The following is a 15,318-nucleotide window of genomic DNA, read 5'->3' as shown; positions in this document are numbered from 1 at the left end:
CTGCTCCAGAGAAGCGGACACGGAGCAATGGATTCAAACTACAAGAAAGAAGATTCCACCTAAACATTAGGAAGAACTTCCTGACAGTAAGAGCTGCTCGGCAGTGGAATTTGCTGCCAAGGAGTGTGGTGGAGTCTCCTTCTTTGGGGGTCTTTAAGCAGAGGCTTGACAGGCATATGTCAAGAATGCTTTGATGGTGTTTCCTGCTTGGCAGGGGGTTGGACTGGATGGCCCTTGTGGTCTCTTCCAACTCTATGATTCTATTATTCTAAGACCAGCGGTCAGGGATGATGGGAATTGTAGTCTCAAAACATCTGGAGGGCCGAGGTTGAAGAAGCACAGCCATACATTTAAGCACAGCCAATGCACACTCAAAGCACATAACTTTCCTCAAATAATCCTAGGAACTGTAGCTTGTTAAGGGTACCGGGAATTGTAGCGCTGCGAGGAGGAAGCTACAGGTGGATTTTCTTAAACCAGAGACTCTCGGAGAGGTATAAAGAAATACTGAGAAGCGGTGCAGGGAATTCCTTCTGTTGAGGTCTGGGTGGAGGAACAGCAAGAAGAGACTCTGGGCTAATTTGATTCCTGTCCCCACTCTCGGCAACTTGATCTATAGCTGCTTTAAGGTGGATCTGGACATGCAGGGACGGGATAGTCTGTACCAGTTGAAATTCTGCCTGCCATACCACCTTTAAAGGTATATGAGCTCAAGCAAAAGAAGAAGACTACGATGACACCTGTTGTTTGTAGCTTCTTTTTCCATTTTTGCATGCGGATATAAATATTTCAAAAGTCTGCCACAAAAGGGAGCCAGCACCAAACTTTCTGTGGTATTATTTTTTTATTTGTACATGGATGCTTTAGTTGAGATTCCTGCATTGCAGGGGGGCTGGACTAGATGAAAAGTCGGGGTCCCTTCCAATTCTGTGATTCTACGATTTGATTCCATTTATAGCCACTCTTCCTGCTCTGAGATCAGGAAGTCCTACTGAAAACCCACCGAGGCTGAAAAATGGCTTGGGAACCTTTCATGGAGCTATGAAGAAAAAATGCTAGAATGCTTCCTTCTTTCGGGGAAGTGATAAGAAACAAGGGGAGGGATCTCCTTCCTGGGATTCAGCACCTCAGCTGGGATCTGTACCCTACCCAGAAGTAGGGCCGGATCTTCTGCCCAGAGAAGGAGGCTCCCGTAAAAGAAAAGATCAGCTCATCTCTGTCCGTATCAAAGAATTCCACAAGTCCCTCTTCATAGTCGAGGGTCACACGGATATTCCTGGGGTCTTGCCCCAAGGCCAAAGGGGTCTGTTTGGGGGAGGTAAACGCTACGAGTTCACCCATTATCGCCCCCACAGCCCAGATTCCCTCGCTGGGAATCAGCCTGAAGCTGCCCTTTCCTTTCCTCCTGACAGACTCTCGTGCTACCCCCACAGCCCACATCGCCCCGGTGCCTTCGTTCTCCACCTCCACTTCCCACAAATGTCTTCCAGAAGTGAATCGCTCGCGGCCCAACACACAGGGCCCAACATCAAATCTCCCCGGTTTGTCAGGCAGGGTCTGGTCTTCCTCTGCCTTCCTCACAGTTTTTAGGTCCTCAGAGAGAATGAGGCGGCGATGTGCTGTGTCTGGATCCAGAGTCACCATCACTGTAGGAGAAAGAGCAGATGAGGAAGGAAGAAAAGAAGAGAAGAAAGGGAGAGGTTGATGAGTGATGTCACAGAAAGAATCCACTTCCGTTTATGAAGACATTTTTTTTAAAAAAAACCACCCCTCCTCCTTCCAGGCTGAAATATACTCGGAATCCTGATTTCATGCTCTTTATTGCAACTTGTAAAACAGTGAATGAATCTTTCCCCAATCTTTCTGCTATACATTATTTACACAACGGGCCCCACATGATTGGCTAATTCTGGGCTGCTCCTGTTGGCCAATCAGGTTGTGGATTCACTTCCTCCAGAAGCCTGATTGGCTGCTCCTGCAGGCAAATAAGGTCGCTGATTCTCTTCCACCTGGAGCTGGATTGGGTGGCTCCTGCAGACCAGTCAGATTGCTGCATTCTGGATCCTATTGTTCTAGGATTCAGCTCAGTACATAACACCGGCTTTTGCCTGAATCTGTTTCAGGAGACCTTAGCAAAGAGTGGAAAAATCACTGGCTGATGAAATCACCGGCTTTGTGATACCTCCAAAATAGAACTGCCCAGGTGTTGTATAAATTTTGATACCAGGCCTTTGGGGATGGAAGGCGAAAACAGAATGTCTTTTCCATTTAATGTCTATGTACTGCATGGTCTAATTGGATGGAGCTGTTTTTAAACCTCCCTAGAACTGAATGGTGAAGTCACGTGGATATTGTGGGCTGTTTCGCACAAAACTCTCATGGCTCATCCACACCCCGCTTCTTCCGTGTCTAGAAAACACAGATCCAAGAGGTATTCTGCTTGGCCTGTGGTTTCTAGGCATGGGTGCAAGCAGTTTTCCATTCACCCTGCCACTTTCCCCAGGAAAAATCCGCTCTTTACCGCTGTGTCGGAGCAAACATCAGTCCACAGAAAACCCAATTGACGTTTGCTCCGATTCGGTGGTAAAGAGTGTTTTTTCCCCCAGAGGGAAGACTGCAGGACAAGCAGAAGTGTGGACAAGCCATAAGCCAAACCATAGCTTAGTGCAAGCGGCTTTGCATGAACGTTCCCTAGAGAGGAGACTGTTACTACTACTACTAATTTATTTATACCCTGCCTTTCTGGCTGGGTTTCCCCAGCCACTCTGAGTGGTGCCCAACAGAATGTTAAAAACACAATAAAACATCAAACATTAAAAACTTCCCTAAACAGGACTGCCTTCAGATGTCTTCTAAAAGTAAGATAGTTGTTTATTTCCTTGGCATCTGAAGGGAGGGCATTACACAGAGCAGGCGCCACTACCGAGAAGGCCCTCTGTCTGGTTCCCTGCAACTTGGCTTCTCGCAACGAGGGAACCGTCAGAAGGCCCTCGGTGCTGGATCTCAGTGTCTGGGCTGAACGATGGGGGTGAAGATGCTTCTTCAGGTATACTGGGCCAAGGCCGTTTAGGGCTTTAAAGGTCAGCACCAACACTTTGAATTGTGCTCAGAAACATACTGGGAGCCAATGTAGGTGTAATATGGTCTCCGCGACCACTCCCGGTCACTAGTCTAGCTGCCGCAGACTGAGGCCACTGCTCTCCCTTAGTCTTCCTGTTATGCTGCTATCTGTTAAACCATGGTTTGGCGTGTTGCACAAACCCAGGCTCATCTCCTCCAGACCAACCATGAACTGTAAACCCAATAACATACCTTGGTTACAGTTCACGGCTCATACCCTAGCGTAGGGATTGGGGTAAATTGCGCCACATGTGCAATTTACATGATTCCCATGAAAGCAAATAGTAACATCTCATTTGGCCCTCTTACACAGCTAGCCCCCTTGAAATCATCTCAGGCACCACCTCCCATCTCATCTGACCAGGAAAATTACCTTTGTACAGTGCAGGCTCCAGGAATTCCAAGGACTCTGTTATGTGGAGGAAAGAATTATCCATTTATTCAGATACATTTGGCAATGTCACATTGCATGTAAATCCAGCACCTGATAAAAGACTCCCATGGACACTGTCGCTACATCCCTCCCCTCCCTCTCTCTCACCAACATCAGATGTGGAGCACCCACAGACATCTGTATCCATTGGCCTTCCAGAGTTGTTCCCAGTAAGGTAAAAAAAAAAGGTAAAGGACCCCTGGACGGTTAAGTCCAGTCAAAGGCGACTATGGAGTTGTGGCGCTCATCTCACTTTCAGGCCGAGGGACCCGGCGTTTGTCCACAGACAGCTTTCTAGGTCATGTGGCCAGCAGGACTAAACCGCTTCTGGTGCAATGGAACGCCGTGACAGAAACCAGAGCGCATGAAAATGCCGTTTCCCTTCCCGCCGTGGTGGTACCTATTTATTTACTTGCACTTGCATGCTTTCGAACTGCTAGGTTGGCAGGAGTTGGGACAGGGCAACGGGAGCTCGCTCTGTCATGGGGATTCAAACTGCTGACCTTGTTCCCAGTACCTTTAAATGTCTCCACAGCAATTCCTAAAGCAGAGCTGCAGTCTGAGTAAACTCCAACTGCCTCTTCCAATCCAGGAGAAAGCTCAATTGCATCCCTTACTTGTTCCTTTTCATATCTGGAAGGGAAGATGGTTAACATTTAAGGGATGGCTAGGGACTACTGCTTCCTCCACCACCTGCCGTGCTGAAGCCTGGCATGTAGTTGAGAGTAGATCTTACTCGTGAGTTGGTGCCTCAGCCTGCCATTTGAACATGATGCTCCTTTACAAGAAAATGCTGCTCTAGTTGAATTCATGGTTAAATGGAGAAACGAGATAACCTTCCTCCTGGTTGGGTTCGTAGTTAAGTACGAACCCTGTGTCTGATGTCTCAATTGCTCAGTTTGTGGGGTGCTGCAAAACATGGGGTTTCCACTGCAAAACAACTGCAACAGTTTGGCACCCCTTAGGAAGGGATCCCAAATTTTGCAGGGTTTTCGCTAAAAACAACAACAACAACCCTGCAAAACTTTGGCACAGGTTTGGAGACAATCCCAATTTGGGGGGTTAATTTTCCTCGCAGGGTCTGGAAACCAAGCCTTAAGAGGAACAGTTGAGGGAGTTGGGTACGTTTAGCCTGAAGAAGAGAAGACTAATATCGGAAGGGCTGTCAAAATGGAAGATGGACCAAACTTGTTCTCTGCTGCTCCACAGAGTAGGACCCAAACCAATGGATTCAAATTCAGGAATGAATGAGTTTAGGAATACAACTGACTGGAGTATAAGCTTTTGGGTCATGTGGAAGGTGGTCCTGCTTTCAGTATCAAGCAACAGGCATCTTCAGAGAGTTGCCATTTGCCCCGTTTGTGTTCCTCAGCAACGCTGAGGTAGAAATCTAGCACTTGACAGTGCTCCACAGAAATGTGTTTGTTTGCTTTTAAAATGGGATTGAAACTCTTTCCCACCAGAGATGAAATGCAAAAGAGGCTAAGAGAAAGCCACATACCTGCTCAAGTCGCTCCTGATGTCCTGAAACAGAGAAATGGGTCTCAGTTACACAGCCAGCTCACACACTGGCCTGATCTTTGCTGTTGTGCTGAGTCATTTCCCCCTTCCTTCTATGGAAGAACTAGGGCCTGAGGTGAAGGACAAAATGGAAGTCTGTCCTCACTCCACATTCTGGTGAAGGGTGGCTTAAAAATCTAATAAATACCGTACTAAGTAGTCATAATAAGTGATAACATTTGTTCCATGATGAGATTATGATGATGGAAAGAAAGCCCAGCTCTAATCCTTAATAGCGCACCAGTGTCCAAAATGGCAGGTTATATTTTCCTAAATAGGGCTGAGAGGCAGCAGGCCTACATTTCTTGGTCTCAAGTCTCACCTGTAGGAATCCACAGACCGGCTGCTGGCACTTCTCCTCCATCTCGACGATCATATCGTTGAGGCGGGAGATCTCCTTGGAGAGCCTGCTGACGTTTTCTTGCTGCCTCTTATTGATCTCTCTCTTCAGTTCTTCCTTCTGGGTCAGCTTGAGGTGCACCATTTTTTCGAGCAATCTGCTCATCCGGTGAAAGGAAGACTTGACTTTCATTGTCTCTGCTTCTAGCTTAGCCTAGGAGGCAAACATACAAAGAGTGAAATGGGAGGGGGGGGGACCAGGTGGAAGATGAGGATCATTCATGGAGAATGCGTGAGTATTGGGAAATGGTTTTCCCAGCCACTCTGGGTGGCTCCCAACAGAATATTAAAAACACGACAAAACATCAGACGTAAAAAAAACTTCCCTAAGTTTTTGTTTTACAGAGGTATCATTGAAACTGTTCTCTGTAACTCTATTACTGCCACGTATGGCACAGCCTCCAAGATAGACAAGAAAAGGCTCCAACGAGCAGTAAGAATTGCAGAAAGGGAAATTGGTACTAGTTTGCCTTCAATAGAGACACTTATGCTATATGAGCTAGGAAGAGAGCAGAGGGAATTTTCGCAGATCCTTTGCATCCCGGTCATCATCTGTTCGATTTACTTCCTTCTGGACGTCGCTACAGGACTCTATACACAAAAACGGCTAGGCACAGGGAAAGTTTTTCCCCATCAAATTGTTAAATTTGTAGTTGTGTAGCGGAAAGGGAGGCCAGTTATGGGTGGGGTTCCTTTGCTGTGCTATTGTATTGTGAGTGGAACAGTGATTGTATAAGGTACGTTTACATTGCAGTGTAGTCGAAGCAAAATTCCAAGTATGTTGGTACTTGGCCAATAAATTATTCCTATTCCTATTCCTATTCCTATTCCTATTCCTATTTCCATTCCCATTCCCATTCCCATTCCTATTCCTATTCCTAAACAGGGCTGCCTTCAGAAGTGCTCACTTTGGATCTGCCTGTGGTTCAGCAACATTTGACTAGCCTTGCCTCCCACCCCACTGGTTTCTCCATGCGACATTGTGGATTTTTGAGGGGGTTTCTGAGACCTTTCACAGATGCCACATAAGTTTACAGTGGGCATGCTGCCTCCCCGAAGCTCTGCATTGCTGACCTCCAGGTGTATGCCATAATAACAACAAAGCAGTACCAGACATTCTTGGCTTCCCAGCTCTTCGGCCAACACACGGTCCTCAAGATTCTTTCTCATGAGCTCCACAGACTTCCGGTGGCCCTCGATTTCTTCCTAAACAAACAGAAAATGCACAACATCATGTTGTCAAGTGAGCAAAATGCCATTGTTTCCAGGGAGGGACAAGGGATGCCCACTAAACTCTTTTTTTATTTTATTTATACTTTTCAGATATTTACATTTCACTGATCTTACAATCATTTTGACATCTAAAAACTTGACTTCCTCCCCCCTTCTTCTGTGGTTCCTTGAATTTATTTTTAATATCTTCTGCATATCCAAATTAACTTACTTTTCTCATTTATTTATCTTCTTTATAAATATACTCTTATGTAGCTGCAGGTTATTACAATACCCCTGCCAGTGTTTTTATCTGCAAACATTCAATAAACCATTTCCATTCTTTTATAAAAAGTTTATCTTGATTTCTTATTCTACCGGTAAGTTTTGCCATTTCTGCATATTCCAAAAGTTTTTGTATCCATTCTCCCTTTGCTGGGACTTCTGCTTCTTTCCATTTTGGGGCAAGTGGCATTCTTGTTGCTGTACTCGCATACATAAAGAAATTTCTATACAATTTAGGTAATTCTATCCCTCTAATTCCCAAGAGAAAGGCTTCTGCTTTAAAAAAAACACCACACACACGTTATTTTAAATATCCTTTTCATTTCATTGTATATCATTTCCCAGTAAGCCTTAACCTTACTACAAGACCACCACATATGATAAAAAGAGCTTTCTTTCTCTTTACATTTCCAACACTTACTTGATTTAGTTTTATACATTTTTGCCAGTTTACTCGGTGTTAGATACCATCAATATATCACTTTCATATGATTTCCTCTTAAACCATAGCATGCTGTAAATTTAATATCCCTATACCACAATTGTTCCCGTGCTTCCATGTCAATATTATGACCAATATCTATTGCCTAATGTATCATTGAGGAATTTACTTGCTCATCCTTTGTCACCCATTCCAACAATATTTTATACATTTTAGACAGCACTTTTACGTTACATTCCAACGCCCACTGAACTCCCGAGCCCTTCCCTACCAAACTGCAATTTCAGGAGTGTAGGGAAAGGGGAAGAAACAGATGAAAAGGCAAAGCTATTTGGAAACTGAAGGGTTTAAGTGGTGGATCTGATTTCTAAAGAAGAGAGACAGACCACAGAGGAGGAAAATGTTAAAGGACAGGTGGAGAACTTGTGACTTTTCAGATGTTCAGCTACAGTTTCCATCATCCCTGACCACTGGCCATGCTGGCCTGGGGTTGATGGCCTTGTCCCAGTATACCTGAAGGAGCGTCTCCACCCCCATCATTCAGCCCGGGCAATGAGGTTCAGCGCCGAGGGCCTTCTGGCGGTTCCCTTCCTGCGAGAAGTGAGGTTACAGGAAACCAGGCAGAGGGCCTTCTCTGTGGTGGCACCCACCCTGTGGAACATCCTTCTATCAGATGTCAAGGAAATAAACAACAATATGACTTTTAGAAGACATCTGAAGGCAGCCCAGTTTAGGGAAGCTTTTAATGTTTGATGTTTTGTTGTGCTTTTAATTCTGTTGGGAGCCACCCAGAGTGGCTGGGGGAACCCAGCCAGATGGGTGGGGTATAAGTAATATATTATTAATTCATCATCATCATCATCATCATCATTGGTAGAATCCAACAACCTCAAATCCAGTCTCCCTATCCTTGTAATAAAGGTTTATTGGCCAGCATGTCATCTGGTCTATTATTATGTATTTATCTATCATTACTTTGTTCATTTTGCTTGTCAAATGTTATAGTGATTTCATTTACTTGCTTACTGACTTACAAAATTTATATTACACACACCCCTGACTGTAAAAAACAAAAAAACAAAAACCCACCTCTAGGTACTTTACAACAATAGAAAACTTTTAAAATTGCCAAACAATGGATAAAAACTATTAAACTATTCAAAAGTTGATTAAAATCAACAGTGGTTAAAAATATTTAATCTTGTCAGCCTCTGTGTGCCTGGATTTTGTGTATCTGCATATCTTGTGCAAGCACACAATTGGGTTTCCTGGTTTGGAACCGCAAACAGCAGTCAGGAGGAAATCAACACTCACATGCAAATGTTTGGCAGGATGTGTTATATATAACATTCTGTGAACATGAACCGATTAAGTTCTCAACACTGCGAATGGTGCTACTGGGTCAGAAGTCCAGAGCCTCCACCCAGCAGAACCAACAAGGTGGCCCCCAAATGCAGCAGAGATTGAAAATGAGGTTGATGATCAAACAGGACCCAAGAGGCTACAATCTGTTTGGAAAGATTAATTTTAAATACAGTATATTCCTGCGTATAAGACTACTTTTTAACCCAGGAAAATCTTCTCAAAAGTCAGGGGTCGTCTTATACGCCGGGTCGTATTTCTTATACAGTGAGTATATCCCAAACTCTATATTTTAACTGGAAAAGTTGGGGGTCGTCTTATACGCCCAGTCGTCTTATACGCCGCAATATACGGCATCAGCAGAAGAGCAGTGAGTGCGTTACAGCCGATGAAAGATACCAGCGTTACAATGTCAAAGAGAAATCAACAGCACGTTGCACACAGATGGAACTTGGAGAAAAGAGAGTACAGTATAAAGTGGTGATTGCAATACAGTATGCAAGATTAAAATTAACTGCATCTTATCCATTTCTGAATCCTACACTGGACCATAGCTGCCAAGTTTTCCCTTTTCTCGCGAGGAAGCCTATTCAGCATAAGGGAATTTCCCTTAAAAAAAGGGAGAACTTGGCAGCTATGCACTGGACTAGCTGTTTAGGGAAGTTTTTAATGTGTGATATTTTAATGTCTTTTAATCTTTGTTGGAAGCCACCCAGAGTGGCTGGGGAAACCCAGTCGGATGGGCGAGGTACAAATAAATTATTATTATTATTATTATTATTATTATTATTATTATTATTATTGAACACTACCAATCCTCTAGTTAAAGTTTACTACTTATCCCAAACCTGGCCTTTTACTTTACGAACATAGTGAAATTCCTAGAAACTTGCTCCTGTGTTCTTAGATATATGCTACTAGAGATCATTCTGGCATCCAAGGGGAAAAAACAAAGAGAAAGTTGGTCCAGGTAGAATTACCCCCCAAAAAAGTGTTTTAATAAAAAATTGTGAAGCAGGAACAAAATTCTATATCATCTGTTCAAAGCTGTCCGTAGCCTGAAGCTCAGGGTGGTGGTGGGGGGACGACACGACGACGACGACAAACATTTCTGTGTCATGATGAGAAGAAAAATCTTCCATAAACTAGTTACAAAAATTAATGGAAGCTGCACAAAACGTATGCAGAAAGTTCAGCGCAGACACTGAATCCTAAACCTGTGAGAAATTTTTATAAGCAGTAGGAATGGAATCTAAAAGAAAAGTTTATTCTGTGTGTGTTGCAGAGGAGAGATATACAGCACAAAAGGACATTAGAAAAATTTGCTGGTGTGGAAAAGAGAGAAAGCTAAGAGTTGCTTGGGAAGAGGGACGGTTACTCTGGGAATTATAGATCTGTGAGGAGAATAGAACAACATCACTATTGTTGTAAGCCCAAAAATGGCTTATCTTCTGAGTTAGCCAATAAAACTCAGAGACAAGAGGAGTTAGGAGTCCATTATGTTTATTGCAAAGCAATAAGGTTACAGTCGAATCTGCAACCCCGCCCAAAGGTCGGACAGGAATTTATAACATTTCAGACAAAGGATTTTGATTTAACCAATCACATAAAGCATTATCTCATTTCATATTTAATACGTATGTCATTACCTAATCTAATACGCATGCGCAATAAGCATCGCTAACTAAACTTTGCTTCTTACCGTGATCTGTTACATATTGTTAATTTGCATGTATGGGAACCTGTGTTACGTGTGGATGCAACAATTTATGTTCTAGTTTATGAATTGCTTCTTTGTGATTGACGTATTAGCTGACCTTCTATCCCAGTAGGGACGGCTTCTTGCTGAATCATCAGTTTCTTTAAAGCAACAGGTTACCATAATTCACTAATATAAGCATATTCTAGGATTTATAGGGATTAACATTATCATCTTAATTGGGGCCCTTTGGGCCCCTGCTACACTATCAGCACCCTTAACCGCAATTCCACGATTCTTTGAGGGAAACCATGACTGTTCAGTCTTCTGCTTTATTCATTTTGATTGATTTGTTGCATTTAAACCACATTTTTATCCACATTGCTTATGGTGAAGCACGTGGTTCTTTACCAAAGGTGTCGTGGACTTTGAAGACGCTCAAACTCAGGATGAAAAGGAGAAATGGGCTAAGAGGAAGGTATGCTTAGCTAACCCTCACCGTGATCAACTCTCGCCCGGAAACCTAGGTCCCCACTGCGGAAGGACGTGTGGATCCAGAATTGGCCTCCATAGACACTTACGGACCCACTTGCCTACACCCATGCATAGATCTACCAAAATTATTGAAAAGCATCGAAAGTACTCAATTAACAGAGGTTCTGTTCCCAAGGGCGTACCCACCATGCGGCAAGTTAGGGCAGCTGCCCTACTCTAGAAGCAGGGCTGGTGGGCAGAGGCGGAGCACAGCCCGGCGGAGCGCGAGTTCGCCATTCCCGCCGCACCGCGCCGCACCCTCCCTCCAGCTCCCCGGCGCGCCCTCAGGCAAGGCCAAGCGCGGCGGGGAACCAGGGAGCGCGGCGCGGTGGGCGGGAACGCCGAACTCGCGCTCCGCTGGGCTGGGCTCCGCCTCCGCCCACCAGCCCTGCTGCTAGGGAGGGGCACAGCCCGGCGGAGCGCGAGTTCGCCGTTCCCGCCCACTTTGTGGCCCCTCCCCTTCCGTGCCTTGGCCCCTCCCCTTGCCCCCCCTAGTTTTGATCCTGGGTACGCCCATGTCTGTTCCCCTCCCACAGAAGCCTCCCCCCCCCGTAATGTCCTCTCTTTGGGGTCATCCCAAAAAATCTCGAGGACTACATGTGTTTCTTCCCTAACCTTCTGTCATGGTGAATGCCATTACCTTGTAGCCTGGGGCAGCTTCCTCTGCAGGGACCACATTGTGTCCTCGATGCTCTGTGGCTCTGTCGCAGACCAAGCAGATGAGGGATTCATGGTCTTTGCAGAAGAGCTTCAGGGGCTCATGGTGATTCTCGCACATTTCCATCTCCTCCTCTTCCAAACCTCTCCCCAACAGACAGCAGCAGCAAGAACAACAACAACAATTCTTAACTCAAGCTCTTTTCGATGCAACAAGAGCCTGGCATTTCCCTTTGTGCAACCGACACCGGATGGCGGAGGAATCTCACTGTGAGCAGCACTAAGCAACTGAAAAAACAAGTTTTTTTGTTTCACTTTCAGGTTTCCTGACCAAGAATTATATAACTAGTGGGGTGGGGCGTGTTTGTCACTTAGGGAATTTCTCTTTTAGGAAAGCAGGGAAAATCCTGCTTATAATCAGATGCAGTGGGAGGTGCTGTTTGATTTTGGGTGTCACGGAAGGGCAGCAGATCTGTTATTTAATTTTGCGTTTTGTACTCCCTGGGAAAGCATTTGTGGTGGGTTTTTTTTTCCTGCTTTAGGCGTCAAAAGGTTGTATTATTGCTGCCTGTCAGTATAATTTTCAGTATGGTTTTTTATCATTGATGTTCTGTAATGTGTTTTTAAAGTCGCACACTGCCCTGGGATCTTTTGATAAAAGGAGGCATATAGTCTGAAATCATCATAATAAACAGCGAGATGAAGGGTTCCTGTAACTTACCTCATGCTCCTCAAAGAAAGAGAACAAGCCATTTTTTCTGAAAGCAGAAAGGACTGAGCCAAAGGCCTTTCCTTTTCCACTTCAGGGAGTACCTCTGTTCATGAAAGAAAAGCTGATTTCTTTCACAAAGAAATGTGAACCTGAGTCCAGCACTCAGATGCAATTGTTTCTTAGGAGCTGTGTTACCACTTTGCTATACGCAGAGATAGAGTTTGTTTCAGATTTCTTTTGTGCACCACTTGGTCAAACTCCACGTTTGCACTGGTGTCCTGTAGTGTCTGCCAGCCTTAAGTAAACAAGTTATTTACTGGCTCCCCTTCCTCCCTCTTCCTTTTAAAGCCACGGTTCGGAGGAATTCCCCTCTTGAAACTAATGAAAACCACGTCTGAGGATGAAAGATGCATCTTAGCCGTGACAGGAAGACACACAATGTTCCGGAGCAGAACCAGCACTAAACAAAACAATGGCTTGCCCCAATGCAGCCTCCTAGACAGGAGGAGGAGATCTTGGGCATTTTGTTCCCTCTTCAGTCTTGCTGCGGCTGTGCTGCTGAGAGCTAAGCCTCCTCCGCACTCTGCACGCGCCCCCAAGACAGGTAGTCAGGTGGGCCATGCGCAGGAATGGCAGTGATGAGAAAACAGGGTACACAGTTTCCACTGGCTGGTGAGGGAGAAGAAACTTGGAACTGGGGTTTTGAGGGAACTGTTTACGTTCTTAAGGAAATGCACCTTGCAGGGGTGACTCCCCCCCCTTGAGAGCCTGCCTTCGTTTTGGGCATTTCATTACAGAACTGCAGTACAAAAGAAAACGGCAGTTCTCTGAGATTCTTATTTGCAGTTCTTTGCACTTTGAGAAATGTGGTGCTTTATACATTTAATTAGCATACCTGCCAAGTCCCGGACTGCAGAATCCGGGACCGGCAGCTGCGCGACACCGGAAGTTGCGTAGATGCAACTTCCGGTGTCGCTTTGTCCATCTATGGGCACCAAAAATGGCCGCCGCCAACATCGGAAGTCGCGTCTACGCATGTCCAGAAGTGAGTAGACGCAACTTCCGGTGACGCTCAGCCCATCTATGGGCACAAAAAATGGCCACCGCCAACACCGGAAGTCGCGTCTACGCACTTCCGGACATGCGTAGACGCGACTTTCGATGCTGACACCAGCCATTTTCGGTGCCCATAGATGGGCAAAGCAGGGGGGGGGGATGGCCGTCAGCAGGACAATTTTAGGGAGAAAAACGGGAGACAAAGAGAAACGGGACCGCCGGGAAACAGTACGTAAAAATTGGGGTTTCCTGGAGAAAATGGGGTACTTGGCAGCAATATTAATTAGCATCCTAATTTGCAGTGGCTGGCCATGTACATATGCCTTATACTAGGTCAGCCTTCCTGCCAAGAGATTGTACCTTCCCAGCCTCCAAACAACTGAAAGTTAGAAGCAAAACTATTGCGGGAAGCAGCTTCCAGTCGTCGTCCACCCCACCCCACCCTGATAAGCATAACCAGAGAGTGAAAAAAGCCTTAGACTGTCAGAAGTGTTTGCCAAGCCGATTTTTATTTATGTTATGTTACAGGACTTGGCACTGTAAACATGACAACGATACGCAGGAGAAAACAGCACAAATAGAATATGTTTGCAAATTAAGGTTCATCTCCAAGACGGAGGTACCTCTGATTTTACAGGTGGAAATGTCTCCACGTTCCCTGCGCTATAGAAAAAGCTACCATCACCTCAATGACTCGATCTCTATGCCTTTTCCTCTTGTCTATGCTCATCAAGGGCTCCTATCTAACTTGCCATCAGAACAAAAATGGCCTCCGGAAAGCTTAGCACATTACCTGGCCCCAAAGAGATATTACCAAAAAGCTTCACCCACACTCGTCACTTCTGGTTTCTGGCTGCAGTTCAATTCCTAGCGGGGAAAGGGGGAACTCAATGTCGTTGGACTCTCAACAAAGCCTGATTTGCAATACAAGGGCTGATGGGAGTCCAGAGGGCCAGAGATTCCCCATCTTAGGCTGAGGCAGATGTACCTCCCCCTCCAGAAGCAGGACCAAGTTCTCCCACTTTGACTCCTGAATGGCAAGATTCAGTCGATGGAGCTGCAGTAACTGAAGGGCACGAAACAAAACAAAAAAAATTCCTTCTAGTAGCACCTTAGAGACCAACTAAGTTTGTCATTGGTATGAGCTTTCGTGTGTTGAAGCCAAGCAGCTCTGCATCTGATTGTGCTCATGCGGGCGGCTACTACAAATCCCACACAAGCCGCCTTAGGGTAGAAAAGTGGAATCATTAATAAACAGAAGTCCGCCATAGCTGAACTTTCCCCCCTTTTGTGTGTCTTCTAAAGGCCCTGCCAAAAATATATTTTGAACAATGTAGCTGGGGGAATAAAAGGTTTTAAATAACAGCCAGGACTGAAGCTATAGGGTGGGACTGGGGAGGTTGTGGCCCTCCACTTGTTGGGACTATAACTCCTATAATCCCTCACCATTCGCCATGCTAACTGGGGCTGAGGGAAGCTGGAACCCAGCACCCTCTGGGGGGTCCACTGGTTCCTCATGCCCAATGTAGTGGGAGTCTCTAACCCCACCTGTTTCATTTATGTTTTTACATTGATTCTGTTTTCTCTCATCGCTGATGGAAGTTGTTTAAGATCTGGGACCGTCAGCTCCTTGCCTGGGTGTAGAGCAGGCACCCCCAAACTGCGGCCCTCCAGATGTTTAGGCCTACAACTCCCATGATCCCTAGCTAACAGGACCAGTGGTCGGGGAAGATGGGAATTGTAGTCCAAAACATCTGGAGGGCCGAAGTTTGGGGATGCCTGGTATAGAGAAAGCGCTAGAACGTCACCTCCTTTCAGAATGGTGGAAGTTATTGTAGCTGAGATGG

The 15,318-nt window shown here is 45.4% G+C and overlaps 1 protein-coding gene across 1 annotated transcript; it reads right to left on the bottom strand.

Annotated features, from left to right (window-relative positions):
• Positions 1–641: 641 nt before the first annotated feature.
• LOC118080996 (zinc finger protein RFP-like) lies at positions 642–11,960 on the bottom strand. Its single transcript, XM_035107086.2, has 7 exons — positions 11,687–11,960; positions 6,623–6,718; positions 5,436–5,666; positions 5,055–5,077; positions 4,071–4,186; positions 3,494–3,529; positions 642–1,646 (listed from the first exon to the last, which is right to left on the bottom strand). Exons 1-7 carry the CDS (start codon positions 11,828–11,830, stop codon positions 1,120–1,122), a joined length of 1,173 nt encoding a protein of 390 aa, XP_034962977.2. The 5' UTR covers positions 11,831–11,960; the 3' UTR covers positions 642–1,119.
• Positions 11,961–15,318: the final 3,358 nt, after the last annotated feature.

This window comes from Zootoca vivipara, chromosome 2 (genome assembly GCF_963506605.1).
Source record: "Zootoca vivipara chromosome 2, rZooViv1.1, whole genome shotgun sequence".
NCBI classification, from domain to species: Eukaryota; Metazoa; Chordata; class Lepidosauria; order Squamata; family Lacertidae; genus Zootoca; species Zootoca vivipara.
Note: the sequence above shows the minus strand (reverse complement) of the source record. Positions and strands in the feature narration are given on the sequence as shown.

What these genes read in the sequence shown, in the direction of transcription:
- LOC118080996 (XM_035107086.2), bottom strand. Translation starts at nt 11,830, where the DNA reads ATGGAAATGTGCGAGAATCACCATGAGCCCCTGAAGCTCTTCTGCAAA. An exon ending in ATCAGGAGCGACTTGAGCAG is followed by an intron (nt 4,187 to 5,054) that starts GTATGTGGCTTT and finishes CTTCCCTTCCAG; the next exon opens with ATATGAAAAGGAACAAGTAA. An exon ending in TGCTGTGGAGACATTTAAAG is followed by an intron (nt 3,530 to 4,070) that starts GTACTGGGAACA and finishes TCCACATAACAG; the next exon opens with AGTCCTTGGAATTCCTGGAG.